Raw genomic sequence first — 19,504 nt, 5'->3', positions numbered from 1 at the left:
GTAAAAGTGTAACTGGTGGTTTTTTTGTGTGACAAACAAATCTACATCTTTCTTTTTCTTTGCTTATTAATCATAGTAATTAACATAAATTTATCCCAGAATTTTGTCTTGGAGGTGACGAGACACAGCGGCCCATTTTTCTTAGCCACTCTTCACAATAGGAAAGACATGAAAACATACCATTTTTAAAAAATAGGTATGTTGATCTTCATGTAAGCTACTTTATTAAACTTAGAGCAAAAAGGGAGGTATTGTGCAGCAATGTTTAGTGCTGTTAAAATGACATTCTAAGCTCTCTCTAAAAAGGCAGGACTTTCTGTTCCTGTTCTACTGATGTCAGCATCACGCTTTTTGCAGCACTCGAAGTACAGGTGAGCCTTTCCTGCAGGGAGGAGGGGGAAATCCCAGATACAGGAGCTGATGGGAGGAGGAGCAGCTTTTTCCAACAGCACATTTAAGACCTTTTAGTTCTCACACTTTATATATGAGAAGTCAGTTCGCTGTTTGTGCTGCGTTGCGTCAGACAGGTAGGGTCATAATGTTTCCTTTAGAAACGGATACATTTATTTTAGAAACCATTTCCTCATAGATAATAAGAAACATTTAAGTAATTTGAATCCTTGAACCATGAACGCTTTATGTGTTCAGACAATTAGACATATTTGCATTTAAACTGATCTTTAGCACCTTTTTGACTAGAAGGTGCTTGAATACATAGGGTCTTCAATGAATTTGTTGTGATTCTATGGCACTGAACTTAACTTACAAACTTCATTGTACTTTAAATGTAAAGCTAAGTTACCTGATCCATCTACCAACCAGGAAGTTTGCTTCTGTGTGTGTGTGTGTGTGGGACGAGATTTGCGTGACAGTTCCTCATATTGAATCTTGCAGTAACTGGTGAGCATGTTGTTTTTTTTCACCACTGAGTGTTATTCACAGTGTGGAGCTAGTGGGACAGAAGTAGAGCAACTTTGTCACATTATCAGAAAAACAGTGTGAACATGTTGGATCATGGTGGAATTGACTGGAGGGCTGGCCAGGTTCTGTCAGCCACCTATAACTTCAGCCCCAACAGTGACGGTGAGTTTTTAAAAGTTTAAATAGGAACTTTTATTTAGGTTACTGTGAGTTTGAAGCAAGTTAGACAAAAACAATCACGTTTTTAACCTGTTTTTTTACTTGGCTACTGTTTAAAATGGGTATGAAAAGATGTAGGACGGATAAGGAATTATCTTTGCAAGTTAATTATCTCTGACAGGATATAAAATGAAAAAATAAATCAAACAGCAATCTTGGTCAATGAAAAATGACATTTGTACTGAATGTGTAATACCACAAACGGGTCTGAACCATTAGCTTATAAACGCCAAACTTTCCCGATAATTTTCAGCTTTGCTATTCATCATGTGATTGGAATAAACCACCTCACACATGGTTATTTGAAAAACCAAGAAGAAAACATTAAAACCATTATGCAGAGCAACATACTAGAGCCATCTTTTTATTTAGTTTTATATTCGTATGCCTTTCCTTTTTCCACGTGTACAGATGATAATGGTTTGAAAAATACATTTCTATATCTTTTTTAGTGTTTTGCTGTCTTATGTTTATACAGGTAAATTCTTTCCTTTTACCTGAAATAGGTCCTCACTTTCTTATGTAAATTTTATTCAGCCAAATATTCTCTTTTTCTGTTAATAATTAGATTTTTGAAGGTAGGTTCCCTTTTCTTTTTGCTTTATGCTTAATTTAGTAAGGTTATGTTTTTTTTTTTATTATACATTTGAATGTATTTAATTTCACAAATGGTACGTTTGTATGTGGTTTTCATGTGATTCCCTACACTTCCAAACATTGATCCATATTTGGAAATCTATCAGAATAGCACAAAACCTATGATATATCTTGAGGTTCATCTTTTACTTCATATATTATTGCAATGCTCTTGTCATATTTGATGTGTCAGTTGAGTGTAACAAATTGTTAGACATTTGTCTGCATCAAGTTTATATGTATCAAATGTTTAATAGTTGGCTCAGCAAAAAGTGTAACAAAAATAATAAAATATGTTCAGACATCTTATGTAGCAAGCTTCAAAACATGGATCTTGTTTCAGACCTTTATCAGTTTATCCCTAGAATTGTTTCCAGATCTGCCTGAAACAAATAAAACAAAACACAAAGACTGAAAACATCAGTGGTCCATGACAGCTACCCTGGGGAACGCCAAACACACTGTGTCCAATTAAGACACATCAAACACATTATACAAGAAAGCAACAAAATAAAGGTTGCTAATTTATTGTTGGTCAGCTGCAGAAGCCTGGTCTCCTGCGTGCCAGTGTTGCTGTCATTAAAATGACAGTCAAAGTACAGTTGCTCAAAGTAACCAAAGGGGCAATATGATGCTGGAGAGGCCTAAAGGAACAGACAGCTGGGAGCCTTATAAGTCAGTAATTAACTCATATAATCATTCTTGAAACTGTTTGAGGGCAAAGGTTCACAGAAATAGGAGTAAATGCTGTTGATTGAAGATTCGTGTTAACAGAGCATGATGATAGTCTATTTGGAACATTATGAGAACGAGTAAAACTGGAAAAAACATGAATTAATAAAAAACAAAAGATACGAGCTGGGTTAATGGCTGAGAAAATGCCAGTGAAGGTATCTGGATCTTCTTAAATGTGACACTTTAATTCTAAATAAAGAAAATAATATTTTAACCCTTTTAACAAATAATAGGACAATACTGAAGCACAGAGTAAGACCTCCAGTTATTCTTCAATGTTATATTGTGATCTAATACACATGATGCAAAACTGTATTCAGTGAAAAAAGTAAAAATGTAAAATAAAATGAAAACATCTCCATCACTGAAACTAGTGTTGAACTGGCATTAATTCTTAATTTTTTTCTTAGGGTGCATGATATTTGATGCCAAACTACAAGCATCCATCCAACCTCTGCAAAAGAAGACCACAGTAAAAGAACTGCTAATGATGAGACGCCAGGTTGGTTGCATGACTTCATAATGCAGCTGTCTAATCTTACTTTACTTTAGCTTTAACCTGTTAAGCCCTAAGGGGTTTCGAAGCAATTTCCGCCTGAAATGACATACCTGAAATAAATCAAGTATAGCTCCACAGTTATAAGGTCTATATGCAAACATTTGGTTCCTGTGTAAACGAATATTTTTCAAGTGGAAGAACTATTGCAACTGTTACTATGTCTGATTTATTTGTGGTAAAAAAAAAATGAATCCACACAGCTCACAGCTTCGACAGGCTTAACAGGAAACATTTTAGGTGGAACTAAAATAACTAAGAGCAAAGTACAAATGTTTCAGAATATTGTGCAGATGCTGCATGCTCAACATTATAATCCCAGGCTTGCATCTTTTATGAGTTTATTACATCTTATAACTGGTTCTCTTTCAGAAATGGAATTCGGAGCAGAAATGGATTTCAGAGCCTAAATTAAAGTTTGGCAAATATGAACCTGTCATCACGGACCTAAGTCCTCAAATGGCAACATCACCAACGCATGTAAACCAGAGTCCCATCGCAAACGTTATCCCTGCTCTTCCAGAAAACGCTGCCATGACACTGCAGGATATGCAACAGCTTGTACAACTTTCCCCTCAAGAACAGAAGGTCTCAGTCTCCAACGGCAAAATGACACTGTTTCACTGGCAAATACAGCAAGAGTCCAGGAAGGTTGAAGGTCTGTCTGCAGAGCAGCTGTGCATGCAGGACTCGGATGGAGACACGTATGTATATATGAACACACACAGCTACAGTGGCACACAGTCCACAACAACAGAAATCAGTTAAATAAAACACTCCGAGTTTCATTTGAATCCCCACCAATTAATTTTCAGTTGTTTTATGTTGTTTGTATTTAATGTTGCCTACCTAATATAGCATGTATAGCATATGTTGAGTTGTAGGCACTTTTTCTGTTGAATTAGGAAATAAGCTTTGTAAAAGCTCATTTTGGCTGCCATCATTAACCCATGGCAATGAGACAAAGGGTTCAAGACATAGATCTTGTCCAAACCCTTATCAGCCAGTCACTGACAAACACTACTTTAGATTTGTTTCCAGGTCTCTCTAAAACAAATAAAACATAAAAGAAAGTGAGCCTTGGTGGCTGCCTTGTGGGACACCAAGCCTAACTTCCTTCTTGCTGAAACTGTCCCATTAAATTCTCTGCATTCTCATTGATGTAGATCACAAGCTTTCAGATAAAGTTCACAGCTGAGTTAAAGAAATTGGAGTCAAGCTGTAAATGAATCACTTATCTAGGTTGATAAACTCTTTAACTGTCTTTGTAGATTTCTTCACATAGCAGTGGCTCAAGGCAGGCGAGCCCTGTCTTATGTGCTTGCTGCTAAAATGGCCAGGTGTGGCTCCCTGGATATAAAAGAACACAACGGACAGGTATGACTTTCATGACCAGGTTGCATTATGATTGTTCACCTCACACACAGTAGCAATAAAATCATGTGATTGTTGCACAGACGCCTCTCCAGATCGCGGTGGCCATCAATCAGCACTTGATCATCTCCGATCTTCTGACTCACGGAGCGCAGATCAACATCAGGGACCTGTGGGGTCGCTCTCCTCTGCATGTATGTGCAGAGAAGGGCCACTTCCTCAGTCTTCAGGTAAAACTTTTCTTCTTTAGTAAGTTAATATCCCTAAAGATCAATCATGGAATTTACTTTTAGGAAAAAAATAACTTTATAAAAAAGAAATGTACTATTAATAAACTGGGAGATTTAAGGAAATATGCTTTGAACCCAAAGGAATAACACACTCCACCTACATCTGTGCTTTTGTTTTCGCTTGACTGAACCACGGTGGAACATTCGTGCGAAGACCAAGCCAATGGCTACACGATCTTACTGCCGGAGCGAATAAATCAGGAAATAAGTGCACAATAGACAGAGGCCTGCTGCGTTTTGGCTGCAGTCCCATCATGCAAATATGAGCCGTTTACCTGTGGTGACACCTGAACACTGCATTAGTTTCTGCAGAGCAGTGGGGGTGAACAGTTCAGTTTTGTTTTGCAAAGATGTCTCCCCTTGATAAACTTTTTATTTTTCAAAAGCTAACTTCACATCAAAGCAGTTTAATGACAAAAAGCCTTTTTGTTAAGAACTTGAATTTGGCAAAATATTCTTAACTGAAGGTTTTGCTGTGTACATGTGTTTGACTTCCTAACTGGATAAACATTCAGTTAAGGATTTGATATGGTGTTGAAGTTTCGCAACTTGTTTACAGTGCAAATTTCATGTAAGCAGGCATACTGATCCACACTTTGGAAAGTTAATGAATAAAGAAAATCTGAAAGCAGCTAACTGCTTCCCTGACATTTCAGGAATTTAAATACTGAACTAGAGACGAGAAAAGAAATGAACTTGCCTGCATCAACTTTTCCTAAAACATTTAATTCTACGCCGCCTACTTGGTTCCATTTCAGCTGTTTTTCTCAGTGAGTGTTTGCTCTAAATCCTCTCAGCCATGTTCTCTTGTCTTTCCTATTTTGAAGAGTAACTAGGAGAAATGTGGCCTCTGTCACATTGTATTTGTACCCCCAAAGAAATCGGTCAGAGATTATAATTAAAACTTAGAAACTGATGTATCATTTTTTTTTCACGGACATATTAAATCAACTGTTAATTGTTAAAAACGATTTTAAATGAGCTCAAATTGAAGGTTGGATTTTTCAAAAATGTTCTGGCTGAGATAATTGTGATGCGCTAAAAAAAAAGTGTTTTATAGCTCTTACATGAAAATAAACATGGCTAACACTGTATATGATCCGATCCACCAGCCTTAAAACTGTTCTCGGGCTCCTGCTGAATAAAAATAATTTTAAAAGACTTGTTTGTTACACACTCAACTTTTAATTCCGAGGCTTTGATGTTTTGTCAAAGCAAAATTAGATTATCTGCTCTTCAATCTGTTTGATCGTGTCATCTGTTTGCTCGACACCTGATTTAGATTTGCATGAAACCGATGAGTAACTGCTATGAGGAAACTCCACTGTGAAAAAAGCAAAACAGTATCAGCAACTCTGTGACCTGGAGCGTATCTGATCTGTTAATGTGTAACTTAAAGCTCAAAGCTGAACGTTAATCTAAAGTCCAAATGAACCTCTTTCTCACAGAGCATCTGCACAACCCTCGCAGGGCGTGGCCGATCAGTCGAAGTTGAAATGTTTAACTATGATGGTAAGTATATTATTATTAGTGGATTCTTTTTAGGGCTTTAATCTTATGGGAAAATGTGATTGAATGTGACGTGTTTTGAAGGTTTGACTCCACTCCACGCTGCAGTTTTGGCTCACAACGCTGTTGTTAAGGAGGTGAGACACCTTGAAAACCCTTGTACTTACATGATCTCGGAGCTGGCGCACAGGAGGCGCAGGTACGTGGAGTGCGTCAGGACTCTAATGCACATGGGCGCCTCTTACTTGACAAAAGTGAGTACTACAACTGCAGGATATTTACTTGATGAGGTCATTTTAAACCCGAACAGCTATGAAAAAGTATAGGACCCATTACAGATTTCTTTAGTTTTTTCCCAGGAGTTAAGCTTTTGCAGTAACTGGCAATGAGTCTTTTACATGGGTGTAGAGGAATTCTGGCCAACTCTTCTTTGCAGAATTGTTCTAATCTAGCCAAAATGGGGGGCTTTTCAGCATGAACACCCTGTTTTAAAAATCATGCCACAGCACCTTAGTTGGATTTAAACCAAAACTTTGACTGTTTGATTAGGCCACTCCAAAACCCGATTATTTGCTGTTTTTTTGTTTGTTTTTAGTCATTCAGAGGTCGACTTCATGGTACATGGTCCTGCTTCATAACCCAAGTGCACTTGAGCTGAAGGTCAAAACCTGTTGGCCAGATATTTTCCTTCATTATTTTCTGGTAGAGAGCAGAATTCATTGTTCTATCATTTACAAGTCCTCCAGGTCATGAGGCAGCACAGCAACCCCAGACCACCATCGTACCACCGTCCCATTTGACTGTAGCTATATTGTTGTTTTTTTTGTGGGAAATTCTGTCAGTTTTATGCCAGATGTAACAAGATGCACACCTTCCAAAAAAAGTTTAAATTTCTTTTGGGGAAAATCAAGATATTTATAGCCTCAATGGAAGCAAATGAGGCCTGCAGTGCTATAGATGTTGTTTTGGGTTCTATTGTGATTTTTTGGACAAGTCACCGATCCATCCCTGGTGTAATTTTGGAAAGACGGACACTCCTAGGAACGTTTCCCACTGTTACCTGTTTGAACCATTTGTAGACAGTGCCTCTCACTGTGGTTCCCTTGAGTCCCAAAGCCTTAGAAATAGCTTTGTAAACATTTTCAGACTGATAAGAGGTCAATGCTAAATTTCTCATCTGTTCTTGAATTTCTTTAGAATGGGGCATAACATGTTGCTTTTTTGTAATCTCTAAGCCTACTTCATGTTGTTAGACAGGTTCTATTTAATTGATTTATTGATTCTACTGGTCTGGGAGTAATCAAACATTAGTGCAGCTAGTAAAATTGAACTTAAAAAAGTGGTTAATCAGTTATTTATTATACTTTCTGTTGCCTATCTTTGCCAGCACTCCCTTGAAAAAGAGTTTTTTAACCTCAATGATTTCTTCCTTGTAAATTCAAGTTTTAAGGGGAGGGATTTTTTTTTCACAGTGGGGCAGGTTGGTTTGGATAGCATTAATAACGAATCTTTTGAAAACTGCATTTCTTACTTACTCAGATAGCATTCGTCTGACAAAAATTAAAAAAATTAAATTAGTTACAATCTGAAACATTTAGGTGTGACAAAAATACAAAAACAGAAGAAATCTGTAGGGGGGGGGGGGGGGATTTTTTTCGCAACGCTGTGATAATGGCTGATAAAATTACTTTTTTTTATACTGAAAGGATCTGAAAAGCGGCCGAACTTGCCTTCACATGGCTTCTGAGGAGGCAAATATTGAGCTGCTTAACGTTTTCCTCGAGCAGCCAACTTCGCTTGCAGCAGTAAATGTAAAGGTAAGTCAAAAATGAAAACTACTTAGGAATATATTACAGGCTAAATACCAGTCATAAAATGTGTTTTTCCTTGTTCACTGGTGAAATGTTTCTCTTTGCTGCAGACATTCAGTGGAAACACTGCCCTGCACATCGTCAGCTCTCTGCAAAATTACAAAAATCAGGCGGAGTCCGCAAAGCTGCTGTTGAGGAAAGGTGCCGATCCAGGGATGAGGAATTTTGAAAACGAGCTGCCGTGTCAGCTGGTGCCTGAAGGACCTGTCGGTGAAAAGGTAAACATTTGAGAGGGAAACCCAAATCCTTCTGGGTTTTTAGCACTTTTCAGGGACAGTTTAAGACATCCATTGTTTTTTGTATATACTGCAACATAACCATTTATTTCTTACTGTACATGTGGAAGATATTTGTATTGAATTACTTTAAAATAGCTGCCTTAAACAACTTTTCATGGCTTTCCTGAGGTTTTGTAGTTTGCAAAAACATCTAGTGTATAAAAAGCCACAAAGAGATAAAAAATGAAGTCTTACAACGATAGAGCTAGCATTGTTTTGGTAAATCTTACTGTACCGTTTCCAGGCTTTACTGTAGTAGCTTGTGATGAAATGTGTTGCATAACAAGAACGTAACATAAGTTTGCTGCAAGCAGTTTAAGGAAAACATCCTCTGCATGATTACATGTCTGTTTGTCGTTTCTGCAGCTCCGGCACATCCTGAAGGGGAAATACAATGTTTAAGTACAACTTCAGAACACTGTCAGTCAGACAGTCAGGTTAATAATATTGGAAATTTGCCCAACCAAGGCAGATGATTGTTGTTTCAGTGAAACACTGCCATGTGTTCGTTACTATGTAATGTTTACATGTTTTGGTCTTACTTTGTTTTTTTTTTGGGGGGTCTGAACTATGAAGTGAGTAACTTCACGTTCATCTCTGGGTGTCTGAAAGTTGCCTCTTATTTATGGTGGTGGTAACTTCTGCTGGAGAACATAACCTGTTCCAGATCAGAGAGAACAGTGCTTATGGGAAGTTTTTGGCCACTCCAATGTATAAAAAAAGGATTGTTTGAATAAAACTGTATAGTTTCCCTAGAGTTTTACACGCGTCTCGACTACATGATCCGGTTCAGGACCAACAGTGGGCTCAAAGTTTGTGGTACCCCTAACTACGCATTGTCTTTTGTTCCAACCTGCTTCCATAACTCAGCAGTTTTTCTTTCATTTTTAGGTTTTGATTAGATTATGGAGATAACCATAAAAGTATTGCAATATCCATGCAATTATGTTATAAAGAGATCTCTTTCCTGTTTCCATTCATCCCTCATCGCTAATCGGGCCACTTCACTCCTATTAAATATGTATTGCATTAAAAAAGTTTTTTAGATTTAGGCAGCTTGAAAAGGTTAATCTGCCTTTGTAGAACAGAGCTTGTTTTTTCCCCAACATTGTATTGATTATTGGGATTTGCTGTGATGGGGAGCTTTGCGTGATTTATTATTTACGTGCTTGTGTTATTGGTGGGGGAATACATTTTATAAACTTTAGAATATTTTCACTTTTGTGTTGACTAAGAATAATAGCAGTGATCTTCTGATTTTACGTACCAACTTCAGTTTTGTTTTGATTACGTCAAGTAATTTTATTCTATTAAGTCATTGAATGTAGGAATTATAGCAGTTCGTTTTATTGTGAAATAAACATGCATTGATAGTTCTTCTGTGTGATTGTAAAATTAAAGTAAAAAAATAAATAAATGTTTCAGTGTCCAGATGTCTCTTTGCTGTTGCTCTCTACAGTTATACTGTTTGCACCAGAAACAACGAGGCCCAAATAGAATCACTTTTACTCAGCTTTTTATCGTTGACAATGGAGGAAAAACTCATTTATGGAGGGAAAAGCAGTGATCATAAACTGTCCAATGACTGATTTTATAACAACAATGAAGTCATCACTGTAAATATAAATATAAAAAATGATGCTGAATAAGAGCATCTCTAAGTCTCTTCTGACGGGAAGGCAATGCTGGAGTTATTTCTTCTTCTTCTCCTGTGTGCTGGTAAACCACTGATCTAACAGCTTCTTGCTGTAGTAGATCTGCCAGGCATGTACTTGCACGGCAATGATGATGACGAGATACATCACGGACACGGCCGAGAAGCCAAAAATGAAGCGATATGCCTTGCCGTGCCGATAAAGCTGCTGAGCCACGGGGAACATCTCCATGCCGCCGTAGATCAGTGGGGCCACGCAGAAGAGTCCGGCGCTGATCATGGATATCACCAGGTAGCTGATGTTGTTACGAGGCAATGCCAGGAAGCTAAAGACGGTGGGGACTATACTCAGAAGATAGGGGTACTCCCACTGGTACGGAGAGGCAACTACTTTGTGAGACACCAGACTCAGCTGGCTAACCGTTACCTGGACACATCAGAAAACACAGCAAGACTAAGTTGGCTGTGAAATAAACACCAGAATCATCCTTAAAATGTTTGCTCTCACCTGAGCTGCCATCAGCACCCAGATCAGCAGATGGACAATGTTGAGTTTACGGATTTCAGACTTCAAGGCAACACTGAATCAAAAGAAAAAAACTGGGTCACCAACATTTAAGACATGTTTGCTCTGTTTTCTACTGAGTGAGGTGGATTTTCTTTAAGGATATCATAGTGAATGAGTTTAAGTTCAGATGAACACGACACATAGTTGTTAAAAATTGAAGTCCATATATCCTTTTTGGAAAATGTGGAAAAAGTTCCTGGATTATGAATACTTTTACACAACACTGTGAACGCAAGGCAGTATACAGTGGTGGAAGATGGGGGGAATGACTGGACCGACCTCATCTGGTAGTGGGAGGCGACACGCTCCCTGTGCTGGAAGTCACTGCCATCTGTTCCTGTTGCTCTGGGACCTGCTCGAGAAGCCATCGTAGAGGTCTATAGGCAAAACAAAAAGCTTTCATAAAATTGTCTCCAGGAAGTTTTTTTTTTTTTTATGTACAACACCATACCAAACCTCAGATTTAAACTACGTATTCGAATAAGCTCACCAATTCTGCACAAATGACATCCAAACAGGTGATTACAACTGTGTGGGTGAAACAAGTGAAAATGATGCTTCCATCAGCTAAGTGAGCCTGTGGTTCTGAGCAATGAGGATAAATAATACACAGCATGTAATATTAAATAACGGCGATTTAATTTGCTGTATATTGCTGAGAAATCTTTAACCCAGTCGTTCAACCTTTTATTGTCATTTTATTGACAGAAAGCTCAAAAAAGCTTCTATATCTACATATTAATGACGTTTCTGTCTGAGCTACAGCTGTGGTAGCCGCAGTTGTTTCATTCACGTTTCGCTGCTAGCTTGCTAAGTTAGCATGTTAATATACTTTCGACGCCGCTCCTCAAATGTTCGAGTTCTTCATTTGCCTCCTAAAAAAACAGTAAGAAGTTGAGTCCAACTTTACCCGACATATTATTGTGATGGCCGGTTAAATGAAAGCGTCTGTAAAATGAATAAAACACTCAGAGTTGAGCTAGCAGATCTTTAACTAGCTAGCCGTTAGCCACTGCAGGTCAAACACCTGCAGTGTTTTAGCGCAGATATATACATAAACATTGAAAGCCTGCTGTTAGTATGAATGGCGCTTACCTTTTTGTCTCTTGATGTTCAGAAAAGCATATAATAGAATGTATCGACTCACAACAGCAAAGCTAACAGACCGCAAGCAGGAATAAATGGGAGGTTCGATGTAAATGAGAGGTATGACGTTTCAAATTATGACTTGTTCCTTTCTCAACCTCAGAGAGTTTATTCGGTTAATATTTCTCAAAACGTTTAAAAAAGTTAATTTTAGCTCAGCTAAGACCCTCTTCAACGTTAAAGTAAGCAGTGAGTTGTCCTTTAATCATTTAAACATAACTTTTTTCAGCATAAGTGGGCCAATTATTTATATTGATATTTGATTTCATAAACATAAGAAATATAGTAATTTTGTTACTGATAGGCGGATTGTGAAGAACCGATGCCTGTTTTATATAGAGAAGAAGTCGTTACATCGTGCTTCACTGTGAGGAGGAACAGTGACATCTAGTGGTGGTCTGGGATGACAGCAGCTGTTTCGTTATTTGACAGACAAGCATTAAAAAAATCCTCGTTTCACTCTTAAATCTGCATGTTTCTTAACACATTTAAAGTTATATAAACCACCTGTGCTGTGGGGCTCTGTGTCTTTTTGTTTGACAATAAAGGTAAATATTGGACAAAATCTAAAACTGGATTTAACTAGTGAGTGAAAAAGCAACCAATGGAGCTATGCAAGTACGTGTTTCGAGCACTAAACATAGTGTGACTTTAGGTTTTGGGCTGCCTTTCATTTATACAGATGGCCTAAAATCCACATCCCGATATCTACGGCGATGTGTTGCGATAACGAAATATATAATGCGAAATGTTCTTTAGTATAAAATGTACTATAGAACTGAAACAAATCAAACATAGGGTGTCGTTTTATAGCAAAAAATAATGTTAAAATTCAGTCAAGAAAATTTAACTACTTGCTGCAGATGGAGAGTTTGTAAATAAAGAAAATCATGTATTAATAATATTTGTTGCAAAGGGTGTCAAATGTAGTTTTATTCGTCTGTTTTAAATAGCACTAAACATGCAGATACAGTTAACAGTTTTCAGTCTTTTCAGTTAAGAAATAAACAGCCACAGAGCAGCACATATCATTAAAAAGGTGCAAACTTTAAACACTGAAATACTGTGTGTAATTCAAATTCTTTCTTTTGTGATGGAGCATTCGTGGCTGGGATGCAAAGGTATTTCTTGGCCAGCTTTGACACTCTTGGAAAATTAGCCTGGTGCATCTCCACCAGTTCACTGGGGTCATTTTCTCCATCAACCTCCAGTGCCTGCAGGCAACTCTTTAACTCCAGTTTGATAGCTTCTCTGTCAGAAAGAGCAGGTTTAAAAGGCTGAATTGAGTCCTTTCTAAAAAAGCTTCCCAGACTCCACTTCACCTGCTTAGTTTCCCTAAAAGCTACATCAGCAGTTTTACCAGAGCCTACCTACATCAGAGTTTACCTACACTTGCTGCTTCTGTGTTTGTGTTTGGTAAATACTGCTGGCATCTCCAGCAGCACCTGATTTTCTGCTGCAGCTTTGGTCTTAATATACTCCTGACGGTCATTTGCTATGTAAGCATTTTTAGAACCATGGATTGACAAAGGAGGCCATATTCATTGAATTGAATATCCTTTGTCAGTTCTGTGTCATTTTCAGCACCAACAAGAATTCAATTCAGTTTTATTTTTATAGCGCCAATTCACAACACATGTTGTCTCAAGGCACTTCACAACAGTCAGGTACATACATTCCAATTAATCCTAACCATTGAACAGTGCAGTCAGAGTTAGTTATTTATTCAAATTGGATAACAAGTTTTTCTGTCTAAGGAAACCCAGCAGATTGCATCCAGTCAGTGACTTGCAGCATTCACTCCTCCCGGATGAGCATGTAGAGACAGTGGACAGTCACTGGCGTTGACTTTGCAGCAATCCCTCATACTGAGCATGCATGTAGCGACAGTGGAGAGGAAAAACTCAGTTTTAACAGGAAGAAACCTCCAGCAGATCCAGGCTCAGTGTGAGCGGCCATCTGCCACGACCAACTGGGGGTTTGAGAGAACAGAGCAGAGACACAAAGAGAACAAAGAAGCACTGATCCAGGAGTACGTTCTATGGGAAGGAAAAGTAAATGTTAATGGATGTAGCTCCTTTAGTCATTTCACCTAGAAAGAAAGAACAGATAAACTCTGAGCCAGTTTTCAAGGTTAGAGTCTGAAAGAGAGCACATACAGTTAAGCTCAGTCAATTGCCATGTCTAGGAGAGAGAAAGGGTTAAACACTAAAAGACAGGGCTATGTGGAACAATCAGATATCTGATGTATGATGGAGCTAGATCATTAAGGGCTTTATATGTGAGGAGGATAATTTTAAATTCTGTTCTGGATTTAACAGGGAGCCAACGAAGGGAAGCTAAAATAGGAGAAATATGATCTCTCTTTTTAATTTTCATCAGAACTCTTGCTGCAGCATTCTGAATCAGCTGAAGGCTTTTAATTGCATTTTGTGGACATCCTGATAGTAAAGAATTACAATAGTCCAGCCTTGAAGTAACAAATGCATGGACTAGTTTTTCAGCGTCACTCCTGGATAGGATATTTCTAATTTTGGCAATGTTCCGTAGGTGAAAGGAAATCCTAGAAACCTGTTTAATATGGGATTTAAATGACATGTCCTGGTCAAAAGTAACACCAAGGTTTTTTACTTTATTACCGGAGGTCAATTTAATGCCATCCAGGTTAAGTGATTGACTAAGCAGTTTCTTTTTGAAGATTCCGGTCCAAAGACGACAACTTCTGTCTTGTCTGAATTTAGAAGCAAAAAATTTAAAGTCATCCAAGTTTTTATATCTTCAAGACATGCTTGTAGTCCATCTAACTGGTTGGGCTCATCAGGATTCATGAATAAGTAAAGCTGAGTATCATCAGTGTAACAGTGAAAATGTATCCTATGCTGCCTGATAATTTGACCTATTGGAAGCATATATATATTAAAGATAATTGGCCCAAGTACTGAACCCTGTGGTACTCCACAATTAACCCTGGAGTTTAAAGATGATTTATCATTTATATGAACATACTGGAATCTGTCAGACAGATAAGATTTAAACCAGCCTAGCGCTGTTCCCCTGATCCCTACAGCATATTCCAGCCTTTTTAAGAGAATATTATGGTCGACTGTATCAAATGCAGCACTGAGATCTAACAGAACCAGTTTAGACACAAGTCCATTATCTGAGGCCATAAGAATATCATTAGTGACTTTCAGCAGAGCTGTTTCAGTGCTATGATGAGCTCTGAAGCCTGACTGAAACTCTTCAAACAGGTTATTGCTGTGTAAATGCTCACACATTTGATTAGCAACTATTTTCTCAAGAATTTTAGATAAGAATGGAAGATTGGATATAGGTCTGTAATTTTTCAAGTCATCTTGATCAAGCGAAGATTTCTTAAGTAAAGGTTTAATTACAGCTAACTTAAAAGCCTGTGGTACATATCCATTTACTAAAGATAGATTAATCATATCTCAAATGGCGCTGGTAATCAAAGAGAACCCTTCCTTAAATAATATGGTTGGGATTGGGTCTAACATACAAGTTGAAGGTCTAGATGAAACTAATATTTTTCATAACTCAGGAAGCTCCGCAGGTTCAAAACAGTCCAAACACAGATCAGGTTCTACAGTTACCTCCAATGTTGTCTCACTTGCTGAGGATGAAATAATCATCTTCGGGAGTATGTCAAAGATTTTCTTTTTAATAAAATCCATTTTATTGAAGAAGAATCCCATAAAGTCATGACTGCTAAGAGCTATGGGAATGGATGGCTCAACAGAGCTATGACTCTGTGTAAGTTTAGCAACTGTACTAAAGAGAAACCTAGGATTATTCTTGTTCTCTTCTATTAATGATGAGAAATAAGCTGTTCTGGCTTGGCGAAGTGTCTTTTTATACAACAGTAGGCTATTTTTCCAGATTAAGTAGGAATCCTCTAGGTGTGTAGAGCACCATTTTCTCTCCAATTTTCTAACATTGTGCTTTAAAGCATGCAGCTCTGAATTAAACCACGGAGCTAGCCTCCTATGAATGATTACCTTCTTTTTCAAGGGGGGTGCATTGTCTAATGCATCACGCAATGATGAAGTAACAACTGTGAACAAGAGAATCAATTTGTGAAGGGGCAGAAACAGAATTATTGCCCTCCATTGTGCTTTTCAGTGATAATGAGGAAATTAAAAGTGGAACAGATTCTTTAAAGGTTGTTACAGTATCGCCTGATAATGATCTACTATAATGAAATTTTCTTTCAGGTGTGGAGTACTCAATTAAATTAAACTCAAAGGTTATTAAGAAATGGTCAGACAGGACAGGGTTATGAGAAAATATTCTTATGTCATTACACTCAATGCCATATGTCAGCACAAGGTCCAGAGAATGAAGACAAAGGTGGGTAAGTTTGTTAATGTTTTGAGCAAAGCCAATTGAGTCTAAGACAGCATTAAACGCTATATTTAGGCTATCACTTTCAGCGTCAACATGAATGTTAAAATCCCCCACTATAATAACTTTATCTGTATTTAACACTAAATCAGAAAAAAGGTCTGAAAAGTGAAAATTGAGAGTAAGGGCCTGGTGGACGGTACAAAACAACAAACACAAGTGGATTTAGTGCTTTCCAATTTGGATGAGGAAAACTAAGGATTAAATATTCAAAAGAGTTGTAGCTATTGATTGGTCTGTGACTAATCAATAAATCAGACTGAAAGATGGTTGCTCCTCCTCCTTCTCGCCCAGTATTTCGAGGAATGTGAAAATTTAAATAATTAGTAGGAGTTGGCTCATTTATAGTAACATAATCCTCTTGCTGCAGCCAGGTTTCTGTGAGGCAAAATAAATCAACCTGATTGTCACAAATCAGGTCACTAACTAGCAATGTCTTTGAAGAGAGAAATCTTATGTTCAGTAGGCCACATTTAATTGTTTTATTTTTCTTTTCGGTCTGAGTTGTGTTTATTTTTATGAGATTTTCCTGATTTCCTCCTTTTAGATTATTTTTTAACCTATTCAATTTTGGCCGTGGGCAAGACACTGTCTTAATAGGGTAATGGGTGGGTAGCAGTACAGAAGCTGCAGAGAGGAGTATTAAACTACAACCCTGCTTCCTGGTCTGAACCCTGGGTTGTCAGAGTTTTGGAGAACTAATAAATTCGGCCAGATTCCTAGAAAGAAGAGCTGCTCTCCGGATCAGACTAGGTTTTCCCCAAAATGTTCGCCAGTTATCAATGTAACCCACATTGTTTTCTGGACACCACCTAGACAACCAGCGGTTGAATGACAGCATGCAGCTAAACATGTCGTCACTGGTCAGATCGGGGAGGGGACCAGAGAAAATTATGGAGTCCGACATTGTTTTGGCAAACTTACACACCGAAGCAACACTAACTTTGGTGACCTCCGATTGACGTAACCGGGTGTCATTACCGCCAGCGCGAATAACAATCTTACTGTATTTACGCTTATCCTTAGCCAGCAGTTTCAGGTATGATTTTATGTCGCCCGTTCTGGCCCCTGGCAGACATTTGACTATGGTCGCTGGTGTCTCTAGTGCCATGTTTCTGACTATGGAGCTGCCAATTACCAGAGTTGGCTTCTCAGCGGGTGTGTCGCTGAGCGGGGAAAATCTGTTAGAAACGCAGACGTACCGTCACCCAACCGGCCTGAGGCCCCGGCTGCGCAGGCTCTGCTGGAGGACTGCTACGGGGAGCTACCCTCGGTGACTCTGCGCTGGCTACGGGGCCTCAGCTATCTGCTGGTTTTTCAACAGCGTGGAGCCGGGCCTCCAATTCCGACACCCTCGCCTCCAAAGCTACAAAAATGCTACATTTATTACACGTACCATTATCACTAAAGGAGGCAGAGGAGTAACTGAACATCTGACACAGAGAGCAGGAGAGAGGAGGAGACTCAGAGAGAGAAACTGCAGAATGGGTAGCCATGGTGGAGCTAAAGCTAACGCTAAGCTAGCGACCCCTTACCACTACTAGAAAAAACACGTAAGACACGGAGAGTCCCCAAACGTTAAATACAGCAACAGAAAGTATGTGTTTTAATGGCCAACAAGTAAGAGAAATCACAGTAGAGAGAAATCAGATCAAACGAGAGAGCTTTCACACACCAAACAATTCACTGAGTGCAACAGCGAAAACAGGAAGTGACGTTACCCAGAGCTCCAGCTGACACAAGAACTGTGTTGTTAATAAAGATGGAGCACAGGTTTTAGACAGACATATTAACATTGGGTGTATTCACACTTGCCACTTTTGGTCCGCTTTAACCGGACCAGAGTTCGTTTCCCCCATCGGTCCGGATCTTTTGCACAGGTGTGAATACACTCAAGCGAACCCTGGTCCGGACCAAACAACCGGACCGAGACCCACTTTTTGAGGTGGTCTCGGTCCGCTTCCAAATGGACTCTGGTGCGGTTCACTTATGGTCTGAATAAAACCGGGCCCGATCCGAACCAACTACAAAAAGCGTACGTCTCTTTGGACATAAAAAGCCATCGTAGCCGGTAGCAAAGGTGTGTTGTAAGGTAATCGTACCTGATAAACTGTGTGTTGCTTAGAAACGCTACTGGCTTGTTGTGGGACAAGGCACGTAGAGAACGTCGGCGTTCAGCACACATTCTCCGACTGGGTTCCAAAATTGTAAATGGAACATCTCAAAGTCTGTGTTGAATGAGCTGCTCTTCACCCTCACAATAATATTGCAGTTGTAATAACGGCACAAATATGCAGAACAGAGGTGCTGCATGCAGCACGTCTACAGCTGTTTTCCTCAATTTCCGGGTCTGTGCTCTGTCCCGCCCCCGTCATTTCTGTCCAATGGGAACAATGATTGTCACCCGCGTGGCTTTGTTTACAAGTAATAGTTCGCTTGCAAAAAGTACAATGTGAAAACAAACCGCACCAAATGAAAAAAATAAAGTTCGCTTTTGGTCCAGACCAAACAAGCGGACCAAAGGACTTTCCTGGTGTGAATACACCCATAATGTTCCCTCGACAACGCGTCTGTGAACTCCAGCAGTGGGCCCAGGGTCTCACCTACAGATTCCAAGACAACAATGTTCTGCCAAGCAGGTATTAGGTGTTTGTTTTTTTTTGTCTGCTTTCAGTATCTGAGATATGGCCTTCTCCTGTTCACCCACCCTCTGAATAATCTGTTGGCGTGAACTCCACCTTGTGTGGCTTCCATAATGAGCTGGTAAAAGAGAATTTGGTGCTCTGCCTGGATTTTGGTCAACTCTTTCAATCCAACAGCAATAGCTTAGCTCAATGTAGCCAGAATGCAATCGAGACACAATTATGGGAATATGCAATCCATATGAATGTGTGTACATGTGTTTTTATTTGATCTTTTTAAGAAACTGTCTATTTTTCTCTTACTCGTACTTGTCGTCTTCCGCCTTATCCGGGACCGGGTCGCGGGGGCAGCAGACTCAGTAGAGATACCCAGAGGTCCCTCTCCCCAGACACCTCCTCCAGCTCCTCCGGGGGGAGACAAAGGCGTCCCCAGGACAGCCGAGAGACATAGTCCTTCCAGTGTGTCCTGGGCCTCCTCCCAGTGGGATGTGCCTGGAACACCTCCTGAGCGAGGCGTCCAGGAGGTCTCCAGTATAGATGCCCGAGTCATCTCAACTGGCTCCACTCGATGTGGAGGAACAGCGGCTCTACTCTGAGCTCCTCCTGGATGACCGAGCTCCTCACCCTATCTCTAAGGGAGTGCCCGGCTACCCTACAGAGGAAGCTCTTTTTAGCCGCTT

The 19,504-nt window shown here is 39.3% G+C and overlaps 2 protein-coding genes across 3 annotated transcripts; one reads left to right on the top strand and one right to left on the bottom strand.

Moving 5' to 3' along the window:
- The first annotated feature begins 404 nt into the window (after window positions 1–404).
- On the top strand, window positions 405–9,818 carry nfkbiz (nuclear factor of kappa light polypeptide gene enhancer in B-cells inhibitor, zeta). 2 transcript variants are annotated; one of them, XM_047355776.1, is made up of 11 exons: window positions 405–527; window positions 943–1,083; window positions 2,922–3,013; window positions 3,440–3,771; window positions 4,339–4,444; window positions 4,525–4,671; window positions 6,180–6,243; window positions 6,325–6,494; window positions 7,947–8,057; window positions 8,162–8,329; window positions 8,756–9,818. In XM_047355776.1, the coding sequence occupies exons 2-11, from the start codon at window positions 1,005–1,007 to the stop codon at window positions 8,789–8,791; spliced, it is 1,305 nt and encodes a 434-aa protein (XP_047211732.1). In that variant the 5' UTR covers window positions 405–527; window positions 943–1,004; the 3' UTR covers window positions 8,792–9,818. The 2 variants fall into 2 exon arrangements, with proteins under 2 accessions (XP_047211732.1, XP_047211731.1); XM_047355775.1 differs by lacking the exon at window positions 405–527 and having other exon boundaries at window positions 534–1,083.
- A 70-nt stretch (window positions 9,819–9,888) lies between these two features.
- jagn1b (jagunal homolog 1b) lies at window positions 9,889–12,009 on the bottom strand. Its single transcript, XM_047355777.1, has 4 exons — window positions 11,707–12,009; window positions 10,891–10,988; window positions 10,552–10,624; window positions 9,889–10,470 (listed from the first exon to the last, which is right to left on the bottom strand). Exons 2-4 carry the CDS (start codon window positions 10,977–10,979, stop codon window positions 10,081–10,083), a joined length of 552 nt encoding a protein of 183 aa, XP_047211733.1. The 5' UTR covers window positions 10,980–10,988; window positions 11,707–12,009; the 3' UTR covers window positions 9,889–10,080.
- Between the last annotated feature and the right edge of the window lie 7,495 nt (window positions 12,010–19,504).

Source organism: Girardinichthys multiradiatus, chromosome 24 (genome assembly GCF_021462225.1).
Source record: "Girardinichthys multiradiatus isolate DD_20200921_A chromosome 24, DD_fGirMul_XY1, whole genome shotgun sequence".
NCBI classification, from domain to species: Eukaryota; Metazoa; Chordata; class Actinopteri; order Cyprinodontiformes; family Goodeidae; genus Girardinichthys; species Girardinichthys multiradiatus.
Note: the sequence above shows the minus strand (reverse complement) of the source record. Positions and strands in the feature narration are given on the sequence as shown.

Excerpts from the sequence above, each read along its gene's own strand:
- nfkbiz (XM_047355776.1), top strand. The coding sequence starts at position 1,005 with ATGTTGGATCATGGTGGAATTGACTGGAGGGCTGGCCAGGTTCTGTCA. Across the intron at positions 8,058-8,161 it reads TTGCAGCAGTAAATGTAAAG|ACATTCAGTGGAAACACTGC; the intron begins GTAAGTCAAAAA and ends TCTTTGCTGCAG. Across the intron at positions 8,330-8,755 it reads AAGGACCTGTCGGTGAAAAG|CTCCGGCACATCCTGAAGGG; the intron begins GTAAACATTTGA and ends TCGTTTCTGCAG.
- jagn1b (XM_047355777.1), bottom strand. The coding sequence starts at position 10,979 with ATGGCTTCTCGAGCAGGTCCCAGAGCAACAGGAACAGATGGCAGTGAC. Across the intron at positions 10,625-10,890 it reads GCCTCCCACTACCAGATGAG|TGTTGCCTTGAAGTCTGAAA; the intron begins GTCGGTCCAGTC and ends CTTTTGATTCAG. Across the intron at positions 10,471-10,551 it reads GGGTGCTGATGGCAGCTCAG|GTAACGGTTAGCCAGCTGAG; the intron begins GTGAGAGCAAAC and ends TGATGTGTCCAG.